The 22,846-nt window shown below is 43.8% G+C and overlaps 1 protein-coding gene across 4 annotated transcripts in view; it reads left to right on the forward strand.

Annotated features, from left to right (window-relative positions):
• The window catches only part of Mast4 (microtubule associated serine/threonine kinase family member 4), a 591,291-nt gene that overhangs the window by 187,059 nt on the left and 381,386 nt on the right, over window positions 1-22,846 (forward strand). For all 4 annotated transcript variants that reach the window (XM_037209461.1, XM_028884811.2, XM_028884812.2 and 1 more), the window contains exon 3: window positions 10,625-10,749. In XM_037209461.1, coding sequence (XP_037065356.1) covers window positions 10,625-10,749 — 125 coding nt within the window. The remainder of the gene's footprint in view (window positions 1-10,624; window positions 10,750-22,846) is intronic.

Below are 22,846 nucleotides of genomic sequence, written 5' to 3' on the forward strand. Positions count from 1 at the left end.
AAGCCAGAGAAGTGGCGCGGCACCTTCCCTATCACGTTTAAGGCCTTTGAGGGTTTTTGTTGTTGTCATGAAACAACAGAAGGTAACCAAATTTTAGCATTCTAGACGGTGTGGAACTGTAAAACGACGAGAGCCATCCTGCAGAGAGACATGAATGACAGAGAGGAGGTGTAAGCGCAGTTCGGCAAAAGTCCACCGGGTTCTCGGTATGGGCTGTGGAGTTCTTTCTACTAAGTGTGATGTGGGCTGCAATCTTAGAGAACACTGCGTTCGCGAGGTGTCTGGTACCTAGCCTAAGCATCATTCTACTTGTGTGCCCACATGGAGAACACGGTGTGATGGGGGAGACTGAGAAGCATCTCTGGTTTAAAAGTACAGCTGCTTTCCTAAGGATGCCTCCAAAGGGTGAGGTGTCCAGAGAGGACCTGAGCCACACAGTTTGTGTGTTCACCAAGTATTATGCATTTTGTATGTGTTGCTTACTTTCATCGTTATTAGATGCAAGGAAAAGCGAGCTCAGAGGGGAAAACCTTTTACCCAAGGCTCCCTAGCTAGTGATGGCGAGCCAGGATGCAAGCCCATGCCTGACCGCTTGCCCACCTGCGCTCCTGAGCCCACCTGGCAACTGGAATGAGAATCAGTGATCCCGAAGTGCCCAGTTCTAGGGAGGGCTTATTCTCTCCTGGGCATGATGTGGGAGGATCCTTACAAGAAGAGTTACTTAGGAGAGCGGAGGGGGTGATAAGTTATGGTTTATTGTGGGCTTTGGGTTTGCCACCCAGAGTGATGGTTCCTCTCTGTTTACATCCCCAGGTAGTTCTTGCCATCACTGTGTGTAATTACCATCTCCATTCTGTAGAACATTTGCAGAAAATTGAAGCTTAAAAGTCAGAAGGCCTGGACAAGGTCAAACAGCTATTGGCAGGGTTAGGGTTTAAATTTAGCACGTGAAGCTCATCACTGGGGACACATCAACAGTTGGGAACTGGGATCCACAATTTGACTGCAGGAGTTAAAAAACTGGGCGTGTCTCCAGGGTCTGGAGGAGCCAACGCACACATTCAGATGGGAGGAAATCATGTCAGGAATGCCAGGCACTAGGCTGAGAACAAGCCTGGTGGGTAGGAAAGAGATGGCTCTTGGGCATTTAGTGTTCATCTTGGGGAGGGGCAGATACTGGTCCTTGGGGATTTCAGACAGGGGGGACGAGACGTCAGCAGACATGGAGAAGGAGGAGGAGGATGGGAGAAGCAGGCTGACGAGTGCTTTAACAGCTGTTCCACACATCCACAAAATGACTCCGAGGGGAAAAAAAAATTGTTCTATTTATTTGCCTTTCCCCCTTCCATATATCTTGCCAGCAGCATTCATCAATATCTGTCATTTCCCAGGGGGCTTAGACATGTCTAGCAATTCATTCTACTGAATTATATTTCAATACCCGGACGGAGGGAGGCCAGATTGCAGGCGTTAACTCTGACCTCTGCCCACTGTCACTTAGCTGCCGCCATCAGAGCTCCGCCGTCCGCCCACCTCCTCCAGGCCCTTGCTCACACCGTCATCCCCGGCGACCCTGCCTGGTGTCTGTGGCCTGTTACAATGTTCTCACTAAAGAGGGCTCTATTCCGCATGCTTTAAAAATCCATTTCCAGTTGCCCTTGACCTTTGATCTATGCAAGCAGAGCTCAGGGCAAAACTAGTATTTATTTATTTTTTTAAATACGAATTTTAAATTCAGACAAGCACCACCCCAAGGGGAGACTGCCCTGGTGATCTAGGTCCAGTTGGGGAGTTGCTGGCCACAGTTGGGTGCTTTTACAGAGTGGAAGAATTTGCTGGGTGTTGCTACAGCCAAGGGCTGTAATGGAGTTGAATCGGAGGGACGTAGCTTACTTTGCCCTGCTGTACACATTTAACTGATTTGATCCTAATGTCCGCACTTAGTAGAATTAGATTGAGTGGTAATCGTGGTAGATGAGAAAAAACACGGCTTTAAGTACAAGTTAAGGGAGAACAAGCAGAAGGCCAAAAAGATTTCCATGTAAGTACCGTTTTGTGTTGTTCCCTCTAAAACTGTACTGTGTGTGTTGACATTTTTGCTCTTTCATCATAAAATGGCACGAGTCACAGGCTGGGTATATTAGATTGAGTGTGCAGGACCGCTGTATCTTTGAACTGCCTTACCAAAGCACCTGTACCAAAAGTGAGTTTTGATTTAGAGCTAAAGCTGTGATTGACAGGGGCAGTGGCAGCCGCAGACTGACCTCCAGAGCCTCATGGTTTATCCAAAGGCTTTGATTTTCCTGTTGTAGGTCCATGTGTTCTGCTGTTCTCCCATAGTTCCTAGCACTCGGCCAGCATGGTCCTGGGCTTTAGTTGACACTGACCCAGTCTCTCTAGGTATGTGAAATTGTTAACTTCCAAAGAAATGGCTGGCCTCCGATGCCTGCCTCCTGCGTGCTAAGCTTCCTTCAAAGCACTTCTCTTAATTTGGTCATTGGATCCTTGTATTTATTAGTGTTGCCTATCCATCCCATGTTAAAGACAGTAGGCTGTGGATAGTATGCCAGAAAGTGAAAGGAGGTGCTTCTGGTGAATCCGAGTCACAAGCTAATGAGGAGAGAACCTCAGTGCCCTATTAGGCTCAAGTCAGCTGTAACACCATCATCCGAAGCTGCGTGTGTGCGCTCTTGTATTCAGCTTCCAATTTCTGTGTCAGCTGGAGTTTGCTGGTGAGTGGGCTGTGATATCAAGGACTGAGGGTCAAGGCTGTGCTCCGGACTCCTCTCGTGTCAAAGAACACACTGCATGCTTTTTAAAAGGCTTGAAAAGCCGCCCGATATAGAAGTCAGCAAAATTTAGCATGTGTGGTCAGTTGTCCGCTGGCCTCTCAACTTGTTTTTATTTACGCCGCTAAGAAGAATGACTGATCAGACTTGTTGATGCTCTCTAGTCATTCCTCTGCGGTGGGGACCAGAAATTGGAAGGCAGTCACCCGTGTGAGTGGGAAGATGGAGGGAACCATGTCTCCATGTTGTTGTCGCACTGCTGGAGATGAATAAAGGGAGCTGTAATTGCTGGGGGACGAGAGTCATGATGACAAGGGAGCAAATGTTTAGGAGTGAGCAATGGGGCATAGAAGAAGGATCTCTGGGTGATGATGGAAGATTCCCAGAGCAGTGGCTGCTGAGTCATCAATTCTGCCCAGAACCAGCCAGTGACTTAGCGTGGGCCTTGATCTTCCCATGTCTGAAGTTTGGAGGGCACTTAAAAGATTCACTCCCCTGCTTATGACAGGAAGGGTGTGGGTTATTAAGTATAATTTGCGACAGGAGGAGTTCATGTGGATTGTGTAGCTATGTGCTTTGAGAAAATCTGAGTATTCCATTGTGATTTTCTTCTTCTTTTTTTTTTTTTTATGTGTAGTGAAAGATACATAATACACTTTAACATTTTAAACGTTTTAAGTGCATAATTTCATCACATTAAATGCATTTCTATCATTGTACAACCACTGTCACTATCCATCTCTGGCACAATTTCATCATCCCACACTGAGACTATATAATGCATTAAGCAGGGGCTTCTCTCTCTTCCTTCAAACTCAAAAGCCATAGTTACACTGTCTCCGTGAACTGACTATTGGAGGTACTTTATGGAAAGGGAATCATATAACATCTGACCTCGTGTGGCTAGCTTACTTCATTTAGCATGATATCTTCATGGTTCATTCATGTCTGTGTTCCTCAACCTGTGGGTCACAACCTCTTTGTCAGGGGTCGAACAACCCTTTCACAGGGGGCACCTAAGGCCATCAGAAAGCATAGATATTGGCATTACAGGTCATAACAGTAGCAAGATTACAGTTATGAAGTAGCAGCAAAAATAGTTTTATGGTTGGAGCAGGGGGATCACCACAACACAAGGAACTGTATTAAAGGGTCGCAGAACTGGAAGGTTGAGAACCACTGGCCAATATCAGAATTTCATTCCGTTTATAGGTTAGTATTCCGTTGCATTGCTAAGTGATGCTCATCTATTAATGGGCGTGTAGCTTCCCCCTTTTAGCTCCTGTGAAGAGAGCTGCTGGGGCCATGGGTGTGCAAGCATTCGCTCTCACGGCCTTTGTATATGTGCCCAAAGAGCCGCGAAGCAAGGGCCATTTTACTAGGCCATGTGAGGGGTTGAGTGGCGGGACTCCAGCTTCTTCCGGTGTGGCGGTGAGTGTGAGGTTTTAGGGGACAGCAGTGAGAGCTTCGGGAGATGGTAAGGGGAGCCACAGGCTGCTCTCCAAAACCTAGAAACCTATATACTTCTTAAGGTACTGGCTGAGAGACTCTTCTCCCCAGAGAACATGGCCCTGTTTACCCGCTCATGGCCAATGCCATCTCGTCCTTCTTGTTTGTTTTCTTCTTGCCCCTTAGTCTCTGTCACGACCCCTCCATTCTCACTATACCCCAATATGGTCCTCCCGCCTCCTCACAACCACCAAGAGCAAGGCATTGGCCATCCTGCCCAGCTTCTGACTGTTCTTGGTCGGTGCCTTAGAGAGAGATAAACACACTTTTCAGAGCTCTTATTAGCTCTGAGTCACGGAAGCCAGACTGGAGCAGTACTTTTTCAATGTAGTTGTTCAGCCTTCTCTTTCCTTTTATATCCTGGTTATAATCCAAAAGAAATAACCCCAAATGTAAGGCTGTAGACTGATGGCTAAATCTATGAGGCCCTTCAGGTGATAAGGAACATTTTTAATGGAAGCTCTCACGTCTAGTCAGGTACCGTGATTCCCTGATGATAAAGGAGATCTCTAGAGGCTATATTTAATTCTTTATATGGCCATTCTGCTAAAATTATTGCTGACTTGGTGTTTTCCTGTTTCTGGGGATAGTCCCACCTGTGGGGCGGTTTGAAAGCGCGTATCTCATGTCTGAAAGCATGCATCTAAAGTTGCTACCTCTCTATTGTCCTGGAATTCAGGGTAGAAACAAAGAAAAGCACATTCCCAGAGAGGCTAATATGCAGCTTACCTAGAACCAGGACGTGGTTGGCATCTCTGCTCAGTAATGTTTATTTTAGAGTGTAACCTTAGATGAATGCAAGGCTTTCTCGGTTAAGTGGAGTCCCCATGGCCAGTACAGCCACAGTAGCCCCTGTGAGTAGTCTAAAGGGCATAGATAGACCTCAATGCTTGAAACCTGTCAGTTTCTGGGATTGATCGGAGTCAACTGATTCCAGCTTTAAAATGGACCTCTGTTTCATGCCTCTGTATCTAGTTCTATCAGTAGAGAATATTTAAGGAGAGTTTTAATGAACACGGTGAGATTTTTAGAAGCATGCTTTCAAAGAGCCTGATGCTAATCAATGTTCCAGTTGTGACAACAAGCTCCATTTGGTATTAAAATGAGCAGCCAGATTGCTAAGCAAGCTCACCTCTCATACAACACATTGGAAGTGGTATTATCCATTAATTTCCACCCTGTGCAGCTGAACAATGCTGTTGACAGATGCTGATTTTCTTAAATCGTAGGCAGCAAATGATGCATGAATGTAACAGCAACACACTTTTTAGAAGCCCTTGGTAGTCATCAGAAAGTACATTTCTATGAAGTTGGATGTGGTCGCTACCAGATACAGCACTGTTAGTACCCTCTAATGATCGCCTTAGATCCATCTGTTACTCTTTTCTCGATTCACACTAAGGGGGGTGGCAGGCAGGAAGGATGCGTCCCATGTGTTGTATTAACAGACCATCTAATTTGTAGCGTTTGTATGATTTTGTAGGATAAGACCATTGCAAAAGTAATGACGTCTGAGACCCAACCTATTGCATGATTTATAAACATTTCATCGTGTACATGTCTGTGCACTTACTAATTAATTTTCCTAGTGTCATAACTTGTTCCTCTTGCTCACTACAGTGTATATTGTATTCCTTGTATGTTCAGCTGATTTGATTGAGTGTTGAACTCTGTAATGTATTTTCTGTTTTAGATTTACAACAGCCCTTTTAGTTTTCCTTCACTTTACAAATGAGGAGCCTGAGGTTTGGAGAAGGTTATGAAATAAGTAGAAGAATCAGTTTGAGGGTTTTAGCCATGAGACTCAGAGGTCTGACCTTAGAGTCCCCCACAGCTAAAGTAGTTATTATTTACCCCGGATGCCAGTGGCCTTTATATCCTGTTAGGTTTAAAGAGAGTCTAAGATGCATGCACAGGCCATGGCTAGTTAGTTATTAAATCTAAGTGTCATTTTCTGGGTTAGGCTCTGTTGAGGTAACAAAGAAATTGAAGGCATACCTTTGTTCTTCATAATGAGATAGAATCGATGTATGAGAGCAGCGAATAAGATATGGAATTAGCTTTAAAAGTGATGTCAGTGAAAGGCGAGGTAGTATTCAGGTCTTATTACCAGAGGCCACTCCCTATTTTTAAAACTCCTGGGAGCTTTAACAAGAGGCAGATTTTCAAAAGGAAGGTCAGCATTGTAAAAAAGAAAAAGGCCCTGGTTTTGATCCCGTCTGCTGGTGCTGGCTTCTGCCCAGAGTCTGGCTTTGCCTCAGCCCAGTGATCTGGGATCTTCACAGATTAGCATCCTGTTAGCCAGGAGTGTTGGCTCTGATGAGGAGGCTCCTCGTGGTCCCTTTTTGCTCTCGTTGGCCACCAAACCTCTTCCTGACTCTAGGCGTCCTCATCTGTAACCATTGAAAGTATCTACTTTCACTTAGGAACTATCATTTGGAGGGGTGGAAGGAATGTGTTTGGGGCTAGTTTTCTGCGTTAGAATATGGAACCCATTTTTGATAAAACATCCAAAGCAAAATTATAAAATTTTATGTACAGAAACAGAGGATCATTCACTCCAACCCCATACCCCTCCCAGTCAGTGTAACCTAAATTTAATATTTGGCCTGCTTTCCAGGTTCACGTAAAGTGGAAATATTTGCAGCCACAAGTCAAACTCTTATTTCTTTGTTTAGACTCTTGAGTTGAACTAGCAAAACTTACTGCCTGGCAGAAAAGTTTCAAGTTCTACATTCTTCTTAAAACTATTATTATTGCTGTTATTGTTATTGTGTGTGTGCACGCACACATGCCACAGCATACATGTGGAGGTCAGAGAATAACTTTGTGGAATAAGTTCTCTCCTCCCACCTTTATGTGGGTGCAGGGGACCAAATTCATGTTGTCCAGCTTCCAAGGCAACCATTTCCTCCTCCGGAGAGAATGCTGATTTTGTTATTTCCATTAAGTCATATTACTTATTTTAATATTACTCAGTATTGTACCTCTGTCTTAAGTGACACAGTCAATAGAGGGTATTTTATCACTACTGTGGTGGAGGAGGACCAGGCTTTGTGACGTGTGAGGCTCAACAATTTGATTGACACACAGCTGGTAAGAACTGGACTTGAAGCCGAGTGTGTCTGATCGCAAGCCTTTTGTTTGAACAACTTGGTTCCCATTTTTCCAAGTGATGCATCCTTGCACGCACGCACGCACGCACGCGCACACACATGCGCACACGCACACTTTCTTACAAGTAGAACTCATTCCCTCAATTTATAACGTGTTCCCACCTAAGCTTGTGTGATAACTATTTTCTTGCTTTAGAATTGGGGTTCGGGGGCCGTAACAGTGGGTTTGGCAGCTTGCTTCATTGGCTGTGAGTCCTTTCCTGGCTACAGAACCTGTCTGCACTGACAGTGACAATGACGGTCTCTGCCCACAAGGCTGTCTACAATGTTGTGGGGCCTGGTGTGCACCAAAGCCTTGTTGGATTGTAGATGTTGCACTGTCCTTACAGATAAAAGTGAAGGGAATGATCTGCTCACTGATACTCTTCCTGTTTAGACCAGATCAGCTGTTGCTTAGCTAGTATAGTTAGGTTGCATTCAGTCAATCGGCAGTTATTAAATTTGTACCAAGGGCCATCCCCTTTCCCAGGAACTGTAGGGACACAAATGTATAACCCTGTTTCCTATATCTGAGATCTTAACAACATACTTTAATAATTCCTTCCTACTAAATGAAAAAGAAAAACTAATTTGTAGATTTTTTTTAAGTGAACTAAAATATCTTTCTGTTGTTAACAGTCGGGTTTTCTAAGTGTCTTGTAGTCTTAGATTTAAATACAAAGTGTATCTTTGGAGAAGGGCACAGTAAGGATTCCCTGCATCACTGCATCACTTGCTGTCTAGTACTCCTTGGCTTCAGTAGCTCCTCTCTCCAAACATAAAGGAAATGGTGATGAGGTACAGGAAAAGACTTGCTAGTACCCATCCCCAAGTCCCATTCAGATTACCCAGTTAGCTGGTTTGTTTTTAGAGGGTTATATCTTTCAGAGTTGTGTCTGGGTTATAAAGAAACTGTGTTTTCATACTGTATGAATGCTGTTTTCCTAAGGGTAGCCTGTGGCCTTCCTGTCGTTTCTTGGTGGCATCCTGCTTCTGGACCTACAGCGGTAGGTCCTAAAGCCCGTCCTCGTCCAGGTTCTAGCTTGTGAAAAAATTCAAGTTCCATGCTTCCGACTTTAAATGTAACATTCCTCCACAAAACTGATCCGGTTCACAGAGGTAATTAATTATGTGTGAGTTTTCACTGGCAGCCTTCATCGTCCAGTTGATAGTGCTATGTGTGTGTGGTTGAGAAAAGTCATATTCTAGTGCCAGCAAAATGGCGCCATGGATAAAGTGCTTTTTGTGCAAGCTCAATGACCAGAGTCCACATAAAGTTGGGAAGAGAGAATGACCCCAGAGTAGTTGTCCTCTGACTCCCACACACATGCCATGGCAGGCATGTACCTGTACACACACACACACACACACACACACACACACACACACACACAAATAAGTACTTTAAAAAAGTTATATTCTATTGTGTGGAGCTGATGGGGAGCAACTGACAAAAATCAGTGTGATTCCTCATTTTCAAGAAAATGTATTTCCTAGAAAGAGAATGTGGAAGGAAAGACATGCATGTGTCCAGGGTGTTTTTTTCTGCTGTGGTCCCGGTGGTTTTTTCCCCACATATGTACATTTTCTAGTTCTGAGTGATAAGAAGTAAAAACAAACCTGAAATTGTCTTTTCCCATTGTACTACTTAATGCCATAGCCAAACAGACAATATATATTGAGTACTTTACTCAAAACTCCCTCAGTAACTCTATGTGGTTGATTCGAGCAGGTCCATTTTAGAGATAGAGAAACCAATGTCAAGAGAGGGTGACTGAATTCCTTTCCCCAGTATCCTTTAGATCCAGAGCAAGGTCATGACAGCAAGTCTACTTCATCCTTAGCTTCCATACTTACACCAGGCAATGAATAAATGATCAGTTTTGCAAAATAAGAAGCCATTTTCCCTTCTGTAATTATTAATATACAAAATTCTGAAAGCACTTTAGTTAAATACAGCATTACATCTTCTAATCTGATGGTTGATGGACGATACCCATAATGCTTAGCGTCTGTGGTGCCAGGGACCAGCGTGCATCATGGTGATGAACTACGTAATATGTCACAGCCGTAATTAACTAGTCAGATATGCTTGTTAGGTGCGTGCTTGAGGAGGCTGGAGCCTGTGTCCCTTCGGAGACAGGGCGAGCAGATAGATGTGTGCACTGCAGATCCTGCCGGAGTGTCCACACACGAGAGTCTCTCTTCCTATTCTCCTGTGTTGCTGGCAAGGAAATGCCTACCCCTCTTTGCACCATTCAGTAATAGTCCCGCACTAGGAGTGAGGCGAAGCAGATAAAATCAGACATTGTGTTTATTAAGCCTCGTTACCGTGTGAATAGTCATAGGCATTCTCACTTTGCCGATGCAAAGAATCAAACTCCCTTGTGTGGCGAGCATGCTAGTCCTGAGGAACTACAGTGTGGATCTATCAGATGGCAGACTTCTAGAAGCGTGTGTGTGTGTGTGTGTGTGTGTGTGTGTGTGTGTGTGTGTGTGTGTGTTGTGTGTTGGAGTTCAAGGTTGAGGGGCATTGCAGAGTGAACTTGACTGACACTGATGTCTTGATTTATGCAAACGGATACCATTATGTATTCTATGGATATGGTTGGACAGCCGCCTGGGCTTCACCGAGAGAAGCTGGGCAAAGGGACTCCAGCCCATTTCACCTCGAGAGAACAAACGCCACCTCTTCTTTTGTTGGTCACAACCTTCACTTTGTAGCCCCTTCTTGCTCATTTCTAGACTGTTTCCCATATTAGATTTGCGTCACATAGCATCACAGACACACCACATTTATTTTTTGTGATGATGAGAGAGTACATTGTGTCTTTACATATATTCTCAAAACAAAACATTCTCTTTAGGATAGGCAGGAAGATTAAAACAAACAAACAAAAAAAAAACTTCATCCTAACCCAATGAAGCCCCCCCCCCCATGCCCAACATATGAAGTGATTTGCTTGGGTTGCAGTGGGAAGTCAGGGTCAGAACCCACCATGTATCTCCTGATTTAATTAAAACATTTTTCTCTGCTTACTAGTAATCAGCGCAACTACTGAGCATGGCCGGAGGGATGAAGAAAGACGACTTGGAATTGCCCACTCTTTCTACAGAATTACGTCATTGACCTGCTGCTCACTCATTTTTTTTTTTTTTCTACTCCAACAGGGAGGTACCTCCTTCCAAACCCGGTGGCAGGACAGGCATGGCCTGCCTCGGCTGAGACGTCCAACCTCGTGCGCATGCGCAGCCAGGCACTGGGACAGTCGGCTCCCTCGCTCACGGCCAGTTTGGTGAGTGTCTTGTATGTGGTCGGAGTTGCCCTGGCCATTACGTCTGTGGGAATCTGTCTAGCTGCTTCAACTGTAACTGGGTTTGTACTTCTATCCATGTAGCATTGACCACAGGATGGCAGTGGGCATGTCTGTCTCCTCTATGCCAATTTCTTCCTGCCCACCTCCAAGTGTGGAATATTTCTATTTGGTTCTATGTCGGTTCCTTTTCTAGCCTTTAAAAAACTCCAAACAAACAACAAAAGCATTTCTAAAAAAAAAAAATAGAAGGCTATACTAAAGTCCAATGGTAAGAAAAACACAGATGGCACCTGTCTGTTCCTTATCGGAGCCTCCTGCCCAAATGGCTTATCATGGTTTTTTGTGTATACATGTGTGCGTGGTGCGAGTGCATATTTATGTAGACATGCATTGAGTCATCTGAGAGTAAGATGTGTGACCATCACAGCCCTTGCTTTGGTAATTGTCATCTTGAGTAATGTTCTCACTGATATAACCCCGTGTCTGCGTAGCACTCTGGCTCGGTTTTACCACCACCCGGCCTGTGTCCTTTCTAACGTGTGGCCGCCACTGTGGCAGGGTAGTACCAGGTCTGTGGAGGTCTGGTCTGCAGCACTTCTTTCTCTGCTCTGTTTGGATCTGGTGTGCTCCCACAGCCTGGCTTTGTCTTTTCTGACACCAGTGTTGTTGAATAAAAATTTCTAGATAATTTTTCATATGGTGCTCGCCTCCTGTTTTCCCATAGGGAGGGTCTGGCTTGTGCATTCCTGTTCCAAACTGAGAACTCTGGATGTGTCCTCGGGACATGCTCTAGACAGGTGCACGATGCCTCTCTGCCCTGCACTGTGGTGTTAATTTGGATAACCCAGGCAAGGTGCTGCCTGGTTGCTCTGTGGTAGTCACCACCAACTTTCTCTCTTGCCATGTAGGAGCTGTCTGGATAGACAGCCTAGGCTCTGCAGACAAGCTGCTCGCCAAAACCTTCCCCTGAATTCAGCATCTGTTGGCAATTCTTAGAAGGATCATTCTTTTTTTCATGTTAATTAAAAATGTTGGAGGTTAGGAATGTAGCTCTGTGTTAGAGTACTAGCCTAGCATGGGGAAAGTCTTGGATTTTATCCCCTGCACAGAAAAAAAAAATGACCTTCCATTATTAGTACTCTCATATTTATCACCTGGAACATATTTATGTGTCTGTTGCTAGCATAGATTTGGACTTTTTTTTTCTTTCTTTCCCAGTATAACCTTGATTTTTAGCCATTATGCTTACTAGATTTTTGTTTTCTTGCTGGACACCTTTTTAAAATGTATGTGTGTGTAGGCATGTGTGTGTGGTTTCACATGTATGTGGGTGTAGATATATATGCACATGTTTGGAGGCCCAGACTTGACATCATTATCTTTCTTGGTCACTCTGCACTTTATTTATTATTCAAAGTCTCTTAATGAACCTGGAGTTTCACTGGTTCCAGCTATCATAGCTAGCCGACTTACCCAGGAACCCCTGTCTCTGCCTGCCAACTGCTGGGATGACAGTCAACTGCCATGCTGGCTTCTGGACGTTTGAACTCCAGTTCTCATGTTTGAGTGACAACCACTGTATCTGCCGAGCCCATCCCCCGCTCCGTAACAGAATACTGATCTATTCCACCTCTTGTTAAAATCTTTACAACTTGGTCTGGGGATCTTGCTCGATGGTAGAGCGCCCCTTCTAATGTGTGAGGCACTGGGTTTATTTCTTGGCACCCAAACAAACTGAAACAAAACCAAGAAACTGAACAACAAAACAAAAAGTCTATACAAGTTAGTTTGGGGTCAGTGATAAAGTTGCGTGGCATGCTAATTGGTTTTTAAATATTTCTTATTGACAAAGATGTATATTATATATATGTATATATAAATCGGTGTATTATGGTGTTTTGTAATTTTATACACTGGTGGGAACTTATGTTGGCTATTTGCGCATGATACAGTGCACGGAGATTTGATTTTCATCTAGCCTCAGTTCCTGCTTTGGCATTAAAGAGACAAATAAACTTGGGCAAGTCTTAATTCCTCCAATGCCGTCAGCCTGCTCTGCAGCTGCAGAATGCAAAGACACTTAGTGAAAACAGTCCAGGAAGCCCATTTTGACTCTGAAACTTTCTGACCCTTCTTTCCGAAAAATGAACAATCTGCGTGTGTGGAATACTGATCTCCAGAGAGGATATTGAAGCCGTAGTGGGGGAGTCTTGCCCTCCCCTGGCACCCTCTCCCACCCTCTCCTAACTGTTTTCCTTGAGGAATTTTTTAAAGCATTGTCTCCCTGTAAGCATTTACTTTTTAAGACAAAAATACTTCACAATTTATGATTTTTGACAGTGTAATCCAAACACTGCCATCCTAACATTCAAATAGTAATATTATATATATGCTTGTTGGGAAGTAAATCATTCTGATAAAAGCAGCTCTGCCCCAAATACTCTTATTACCTAATACCGGGATCACGTACCCTGACACAAACTGATGTTTTCATTGCTCAAAAGCATACCAAACAACCTATTTGGGAATAGGATACAAAAGAAATATTAAAAGATAACATCAGAAGAATACTCCATAAAGTGTGCCAGATAACATCCTTAGCAAGGAATCATTTACATTATCAGCTGGTCTACCCACAAACTTGATGAAGCTTCAAGTTGTGGTGACTGAACTGTGGCTCAATTTGGACACAGAGACCAGAGTATGTTTAAGCCGTTTACTTCGGGGTTGTCAAGGCGTCCCGCTAGGCAGAGCCCCATCTTGACCTCCTGGGTCTGTTGGAGTATGTCCAGACTCTTACCTCAGCATGTCGCTGGGACACACTCTCATGTCTGTTTCATGGCCGGTACCATTTGTGTGACTACACAGCTAACCAGACCTTCAAGATCAGCCCGTTCCATGTTCCATGTTCCCGTCATATTCGGAGTATTTTCATTGAGTAAAAATAACCCGTTGACTAGAGAAGGATGCTGAGGAGGTGGGAGTGGACAGCTGATAGAGCCCCTTGTTTTCTTTCCTTTTTTCCTTTTTCTCTCACTTAATCCTGTTCCAAACAAGCTGAATTTGTGGGGTTGCTCTGTGCAGTAGAACATGCCTCCCCACTCACTGATCCCCCCTTATTTCTGGGGTCCCCTTGGAGCTATGAGCTAACTTTCCCAACCCATTTAGTGTCAATCGTGGTATACCTGTGAACGCTTAATCTCGCCGTGTGAGCGTCTTGAGGGCAGACTTATTAGATGACTTCATTGTCTGCTCCCTCCTGCCCTTAGCACAGTGCCTTCCATGTAGGAGGCACTCAATAAATAGTAATGAAGTAATGGATAATTATTCATGAGAAAAATGACAGCTTTCTCTAGCCTCAAGGTAAAGTGATGGCATGACTGTGTGCTCTGATTGGTGGCCTAATGATGTCATCCATCTAAAACCTCTGGTTTGGTCGTTCTGTGTACAGCTTACAATTGTGACTGTCTTTAAGATCCACATCACAAGCCAAATCCCAATTAGTGTATTCAGCTACTCAAAAAATATGATTACAAAATTGTAATGTGATTATCATTGTCCACAATCAAGGAATGTTCATGAATCGGTTTCCATGTAGCTACGTAGTCATGGTGGGTTAACTTGTGTATTGATTTTTTTTTTCCTAATCACTAAGTTGAAGAGATATTTGTCCAGGTGTAGGAGAATCAGAAAAAAAAAAAATATCCAAAGTGGTTGTGTCCAAGTGACAGCATCACATTTGATGCGACAAAATTCAGTTCCATCAAAACAACTCATATTTCTGTATGGACTTCTTACCTGAGAATTGAGAATATGCTGGCAGGATATTAATGAAGGCCGTGTGACTTGGTGGGTATGAATTTTAGCAAGCGCATGACCTGCAGTGTTCTGAAAGGCCATTGGCACATTTGAAGGTTCTGCCGATTCCTTCTCAGGGAGGAGATTAATTCCTAGCCTCAAGTATCTAGTTTTCCTTGGCAATGCTAAATGTAGCTGTGGTACCTCTCCCAGACACTTTGGGCATTTCAGATCAATGGCACGTTGCCAGTTCCTCCTAAGTAGCCTGGTGGCTGCAGAATGCATGCTCAGCCAGCGTCCGCCCGCTGGGACACCAGCCGGGAGCACTGATGAAGTGTCAGATGTACACTTCATATACATTCATCTGAAAGGGGAAAACTCATTTCCCCATTTGATGTCTCCATCTCCTGTCCCTCCCCCCACACAGGGGTAGTTTATCAAAGGAGTCGTCGTCGTCGTCAGGAGCTGAGGGATTTGTGCAGATGCCGCTCTCCGGCAGGAGAGATGGAAATTCCAGGAGGCAGAAGCAAGACCGGTGGTGACTTATTTCTTGGTGGGGGAAATACGGTTTGTAAGCCACAATGACTGACGTTTGGAAATGGTGGATGTGGCCAATCATGAGAAACGTTTATTGCTTTTGTACTTTGCTGTAACGGATGGAGGAGGAGGGACTCTGAAAATCAGGCGCCCATATATCTCTCTAGTTGTATTTGACCTGAATTGCCTGCCTTATCTGTTGTGTTCATCTAAAGATTCTACTCCCAGTCTTTCTCGCCAAGGTCTTCCTTGACCATCTGTCTGCAGGTGGGCCCTGTTTTGCAAGATATACACCCCACGGCCTTCATTTTACTCTCTAGCTTCACCACCTTCAAATATCTGTGTCGTTTATTACTTTATTTGCAGCCATGTGTCCATGGGTGTGTGTGTGTGTCTGGGGATGCTTGTGTTACTTATTGAAAATGGCCTGCTATTTATATGGATTCTGTGAATATCCCCCATATGCTTTAGCTCAGCTCACTTATAGCAGTTAATACTTTGTAAGTGCCCTGTAGATACACTGCACAGCTTCAGGAATGACGACAAGAAAATAGTCTGTTCATGCGCAGTGTGGACATGTTTTCGTCTGTCGTTGGTTGAATGCATGCAGGACCCCTGGATGAGGAAGGCTCACCCTGTAATTCCTGCTACTCTGATGCAGCTTTCCTGAAGGCAAAAATAGTTTTTCCTATGTCCCCAGGGCCAAGGGTAGTACAGGACTCGTCCTGGGAGCTCAGTGAACTTGCGAACTCTACAAAGTGTGGAGATATTGTGTTCCCCAAAATATTGTGCACCCTAATAAACTTACCTGGGGTCAGAGAACAGAACAGCCACTAGATATAGAGGCCAGAAAATGGTGGCACACACGCCTTTAATCCTAGCATTCCAAAGGCAGAGATCCATTTGGATCTCTATGAGTTCAAAGCCACACTGGAAACAGCCAGGCATGGTGACTCGTGCCTTTAATCCCAGGAAGTGATGTCAGGGAGCAGAAAGGTATATAAGGCGTGAGGACCAGGAACTACCTGGTTAAGCTTTTAGGCCTTGAGCAGCAGTTCAGCTGAGACCCATTCAGATGAGGACACAGAGGCTTCCAGTCTGAGGAAACAGGATCAGCTGAAGAATTGGCAAGGTGAGGTTAGCTGTGACTTGTTCTGTTTCTCTGATCATCCAGCATTCACCCCAATATCCAGGTTTGTTTTTATTAATAAGACCACTTAAGACTCATGCTACAACAAAGAATTCCCCTTCCTGTGCATTTTGGTGCCCCAGACCTGACTCTCCCATATACTTACTGTGTTTGGTTTGTGTTTGTGTCGGCTAGCCAAGCCTTTGCTCTTCGAGCCAGAGAGAAGCCCCTCGTGAACGCGCATTCAGGAACTAAGCTGTAACTGTTCACTTGGAAATGACATGAGAGGGAGAACAGAGCAGTTATGAGCATGTACTGTCCTAGACTCACTCCAGATCCTACCTTTTGTTAGTTCCACGTAGATTTGTGTGTGTGGGCCTCAGGTTTTCCATCTGTGGAATGGGCCTCAGAGTTGTCCTAACTTTATACAGTTACCGTAAGAGTTAAATGAGTACTCTTGGGCAGAACTCTGTACTGTGCCTGTCACTCAAGAAGTCTTCCCTCTTCCATGCTCCTGGGGCTGCTGGGAAGAACGGGTGGGTCTTGGAGATGACGCTGGGAACTAGGCTCAGCTGGGGTGACATGGTTAGAAAGGAAAAACACAAACTCCTTCTCAAGCTGATTAAGTATGGTCCTTCTGTCTGTGCTGCTGGGTTATCTTATTGTTTATTTGTTTTTCACCTGTGCTCAAAACCAGATTAACAAACCGAGAGAGTTTTCCAGGTTACAAGACATTTTTAAACAAGGAAGGAGTTTCCAAGTGCTGTTTTTCAACTTGGAGCTTTTGGTTCAGTGGTGAAGTTCAGTTTCTTTGGTGATTATCTTTTTATATCATATCCATTTCCCTTAATGGAAAAATTATATTTCATGATGTACTATAAATATTAAAACCAAACTATTTAAACGGTAATATATTCCAAGAGCCTTAATGAATATTCATCTTTTACATTTGCAAAAATGTATTGTGAGAAGTCTGGGAAAATTCACTAACGTATGCAGAAATGTATTTTTCCTTTTTTATTCATTCACAATGTAGAGACATGATGCCAGCATCTATTTAGGGTGCAGTCTTTATTTACAGCCATTTAATATTATATCAATACTTCATTAGCCTTATAGCTCAAAAACAAAACCCTGATCTGAAGTCTAATTAGTTAACTCTAAGAGAGTGCCTATTAAATATTGATGTAGGCACGGTTTGAATGCCCTTGGATAAATTGCTTAACAAAAGTTGCGGAATACATCTCTGAATTAGCATTTCTCCTTAGCCATTATGACTCAATTTAAAGGCTGCATAATATTCCAGTGCTTGGGTTTATCACAGTAAATCTTATTTAGATTATTTCCAAGTTTTCCCTGCTGTTAATAATGGTGATATATCCACTACATGTCTTTGTTCACCCCAAAGCATCTCTTGGGGGTAGATTCTTGCAGGGGGATTATTAGGGCAAACCAGATAAGATTGTGAGGGTCTAAGTTCTGTCTCATTGTTTATATATTAAGACAGTGTATTGCATCTACTCCTACCAGCAGTTATTATGTTCTTCTGAAAATTAAAACAAAACAAACTTTTCTGCCTTGTTTAGCAAAGAATAATGATTCTTTTAAATCTATGCATTTGCAAAGTAAATGAAACTGTTAGGCGCACGGAGTTTTTACAAGAAGCCAGCAGAAGTAGCAAGTGTGAAATAAGCATTGTTAGTACTTCCTTCCTTACCATTTCCCTTGCATTCCCTAAATCAGCTTACCAGACCCACTGCGGGGGACCTGGATCGCTCCTGGGATCCAGGAATTGCTGAGTGTGATTACAGTATGTGTAGCTAAAGGCATTATATTCCACAGTTCAAATTTTTTTTTTCATCTGGAAAGTAGTAATCTCAATTGTGAAATAGTGCCTTCAGCTGTGGACATTATAATCAAAGTCTCAGGAGTGCCTGTATTCCAAGAGTAATACATCTCATAGTCATTACCCTCTGAGCTAGGTTCTGTTTATAGTGAAGGGATGAATTTTCATAACTCAGTGCTGAAGTAGCAATAGGGGGCCCTGAGCAGATTATTATAGGTCAGGCCTAATCCACAAAGATAAATCTCATTATGGGCTCACCTGGGCCCATCCACAGAGGAGCCAGTTTAACATGAGTCTGTAAATCAAAATTCAGCTTAAACGTGGACTATCAAATCCTTACAATGCCTCATAGTGAGCCACCTACTGCCTCTGTGAAGTGATACTCTAGTGTGCTCAGATGCCCACAGGATAATCAGCACCCTCCATGGGAAAGAGCATTGTAATTCCGCCTGTGAAAGAAGAAAGAATGCCATGTGTTGAGAAGACATTATTTTTTTTTAGGCTGAAATTGAACCTGGAGTAGTCACTTAAAACTTCCCACGTCTCAAGTCTCTCCTCCTGTTCATTCTGAAAAAGATTCGAAAGTGTTTCCTACTTGGTACAGGCACTGTCCTTCCCTGCTAGGACGGGGCACCTGCTGGAGCAGCTGGCTGGCTGTGTGGGTTTACCTGAAGAGGCCAACCAGCTGTGGACTTCCTGTTGTCAAGGGCAGCGGAGAATTCTGAGGGGGTGGTGCCCATGTGCATACCATCATTGTCGGCTAAGGACAAGAAGGGCATATGCTCTTTGAATTGCCTGCCTTTGTGGAGGGAAGCAAAAAAGCATCTAGAACAGCAACGCTACAAATGTGGGTGGGTGTCAGGGACTGAGCTAGTGTCCTCTGGAGGAACAGAAAATGCTCTTAACTGCTGAGCCGTCTCTCCAGTCCCAGCCATTCATTCATTCATTCATTCATTCAGTCAGTCAGTCAGTCTGTCTGTCTGTCTCTCTGTGTTGTTGTTTTGTTTGTTTTTGTTTTGTTTGATTGTGTTTATTTGTTTTTTGTTTTGTTTTTTTCAATTCAGGGTTTCTCTGTGTAGCCCTGACTGTCCTGGAACTCACTCTGTAGACCAGGCTGGCCTCTACCTCAGAGATCTGCCTTCCCCTGCCTCCTGAGTGCTGGAGTTAAGGGCATGCGATGCTGTGTCCAGCCTTTGTTATTTTTCTACAAACACTTCTATGGCCCGTGTAACGAGAAAAGTCAATAACTATGTTTGTCCTTGGTTAGTTGGCACCTGAAGTGTCCATCTGGTTCTGGATTATGAATGGATGTATCCCTTGTCATGTTCATTTCTCACTAAATTGACTATTATTGGAGGCCCTACTAGTCAACTGCTGTTAAAGTCTTTATAGAAATTAAGTAGCATTGTTCATGTTTCTGAAGAACTGTAAGGCCAGTTGAAAGAAGAATTCTGGGAAATTGGAGCTGTGGCAGCATCAGTTCCAGCTGTGAGAATTCATGGAAGCAGAGAATGACTCAGGCTGCAGGTTCAGGAAACGCTTTGTAACCTCAACTGAGTTCAAAGTCTGTATGAGTTTTAGGCAGGCAAGCCTCAGATCATAGTGGACCCATGGATACCACGGGATGGGGATAGGTAGAAAGGCTGGAAAGGGTCAAGGGCAATGGTGTTTCTTCTTATATCATGGTTGCAGTCAGGAGACAGAGGGCTGTGTGAAATCTCCAAGGCTCCTTGGGTCATGGCAATGGAATGGCTTTCCCTGGAAGGCTTGAACACCATCCGCTTCCCTCCTCCTAGTGTGAAGGATGCTCCTGTGAGGGGGCTGAAGCATCTTTAACCATCCAATGGAGTGAGTTCTTTTTTTATTTAGAAAACCTCCAAGGTGGAGAGAGTGCTTTGTCTATGATTCAGATACCCTTCAGGGATTTTTGTCTAAAGGAAATTAAGTCTGTTTTGTTAGCAATGGCCTCTTAGATCTGCTGAGGTCTCTCCTTTGTAATCAGATACTATGTTAATTTGCTTTCATGTGAAGAACAGCAGTGTGGTCCAGTCTAGCTTAGTTGTTTCGTGTTCTTTTATTGGTCAGGGCACATCAGCCTCTATCTTTCACGACAATCACAAATTAAGCCTCGGGTGTGAGGCTGTGGAGGTCGCTTTTACAAATGCTGTGCAGAAGGTGTAAAGCCCTTGTCTCAAGTTTGGGCAACTCTGACCTCATGCTGGGGATGATCTTTGCTCCAAGCCGTACTGCTTCTCCTGTCTGTATCCTCAGAACTCTGGCTTTTGTTCCTCCTATCGTTCGTCTATGTTACTTTGGATACCTTCCTTTCTTTCTATCTGACCTACCATTAAAATTTGAATGGCTCTCTTGCTGGCATATCCTAAAGAGACTGAGAATTGAAGGTGCTTACCCTGTTCTCACTGTATAATTCAATATTCAGTAAATAATGCCTGGACTCTACAGTGTAAAGTGCTGTGGATCAATATCAAGACAGACTGACAGACTGACACACACACACACACACACACACACACACACACACACGTATAAATGTCCTGCAAGTCACTCTTTTTGCAGGAATTAGTGGAAATGGAAGCATTATCCTGGCCATTCCATACTTTAATTGGCTTTTGAGGACTGCCTATGGTTTGAATGTGAAATGTCCCCCCAGAGTCTCTTGTGTTTGAACTCATGGTCCTCAGTTGGTGATTCTGTTTGGGGAAATTGAAGAACCTAGGAGGTGGCGCTTAGCTGGGAGATGTGGGTCACTGGGCAGGCATTGAGAAGTGTAGCCTGGTTCCATTTCCACTTGAATTCTGTCAGTTTTCTAATCTCCCATAGTGTAAGGAGTAAGCCATGTCATAGGCTCCCACAGCCAGGGATGCAGCCACCTGCAGGCAGCCATGCCTTCTCCTTCGTGATCATCTGTATCCCCTGACCTGCGATCAAACAAACAAATAAAAACCAAATGATAGAAGCCCCCCCTCTCCTCACTTCAGTCGCTTTTGTCAGGTCATGAGAACAGTAGCTAACACAAAGACCTGGCTTTCAAGAATAAGTCCTGAGCCGGGCGGTGGTGGCACACGCCTTTAATTCCAGCACTCGGGAGGCAGAGGCAGGCAGATCTCTGTGAGTTCGAGGCCAGCCTGGGCTACAGAGCGAGATCCAGGAAAGGCGCAAAGCTACACAGAGAAACCCTGTCTTGAAAAAACAAAACAAAGCAAAACAAAAAAAGAAAGAAAGAAAGAAAAAAACAAAGAAAAAAAAAAACAAAAAAAGAAAGAGTAAGTCCTGAAGTTGGAGAGTGTCATGGCTGGACCAGACCATGGGTAACCCTCTTTTCGTCCTCAGAGAGACCATGATTGGCAGCGACCTTATCTCAATTGTGATGTTTTCAAGGCACCCAATTTCGAATTTAATTATTAAATGCTGAGTGGAGTGGTACATGTCTCTAGGTAACCCTAGCCCTTGGAGAGGTGGGCAGTGGAGGCAGGTTTATTCCAGGGGCTAACCAACCAGCCAGCCTAACTGAGAGAGCAAGTTCCAGGCTCAGTGATAAGTCCTGTTTCAGAAATATAAGGCAGAGAGCAATAGAGAACAGCACCAACATGTACACACAGGTACACAAGGGGAAAATAAATGAGAAGGATTCCTGGGAGCTTGGGCTCCAAGGCCTGGCTCCCTGTGTTGGAAGCTTATTGCCCCATGTGCCAAATGTATGACCTTAACCAAGGAGTTAACTCCATACCTCTCAACAACAGGAATATTAATGGCTTTTTTTCTGTGCTTTTCTGGCATCAAGTATTGCCGTACATGTAATAGCATCCACTTGGAACACATAAAAGCACAGTCTTAGGGGTGGACAGGTGGTTCAGTGGTTAAGAGCATTAGCTGCTCTTTCAGAGGACCTGGGTTCAGTTCCCAGTACACAGAGGGTAGTTCCAGCTGTCAGTACCTCCAGTCTCAGGAGATCTGATGCCCTTTTCTGGCTTCCATGTATATGGCACACACGTGGTACACAGTCATATATGCAGGCAAAACACCCATACACATAAAATAAATAAAGGAAAAAAATAAAACATAATCACTGTTGACTATTACTATCTTCTTGGACAAAATGAGTTATTAATTTATTAAATCAGAATTTTGTTTTATTTTATTAAGTGCATGCTTCGGGTTTACACTTAAATATATTTACATGCTGGCATGGAATGGTTTGCCCCTCTACAATCTGTTTCGGAGAGCTCTGTGTCTTCCATGTTTTCTGCAGGGGAATTTGCAAAGCTTAAAGCTTGCTTGAGATCAGAAGTCCTGGAGAAGGGAGAGTGTGACATTTTCAACATTAAGTAAACCTCAAGGGATGGTACCATTAAACAATAAAAAGTTGGCTAGGAGTTAAATACAAAAAAAAAAAAAAAGAGAAAGAAAGAAAAGAAAAAAAAAAGAAAAGAAAAGAAAAGAAACCCTATTTATTCTTTTCATTCTTTTTAATGGGTGGCAGAAAAGAGTTACCCAGAATCCCAGAACCACTTTTTATTTGTTTAAATAAAAGAATATGACTTCTGCAGAATCCTGCTGTCTCGGGAACTGACATCTTGCATAGCATTGCGTGGTGCCTGTGGATTTGGGTCTTTGAAACAGTAGCATCTCTCTTGCCGAAGATACTGCTAATATTTCTGTCTTTCCTTGTCCCTTGCCAGACTTTGCTGGTACTTGCCAGATATAGCATAATGAGAGGGTATTTATTGGGCCTCCAGTATTTTTTC

Source organism: Peromyscus leucopus, chromosome 11 (genome assembly GCF_004664715.2).
Source record: "Peromyscus leucopus breed LL Stock chromosome 11, UCI_PerLeu_2.1, whole genome shotgun sequence".
In the NCBI taxonomy this organism is placed as follows: Eukaryota; Metazoa; Chordata; class Mammalia; order Rodentia; family Cricetidae; genus Peromyscus; species Peromyscus leucopus.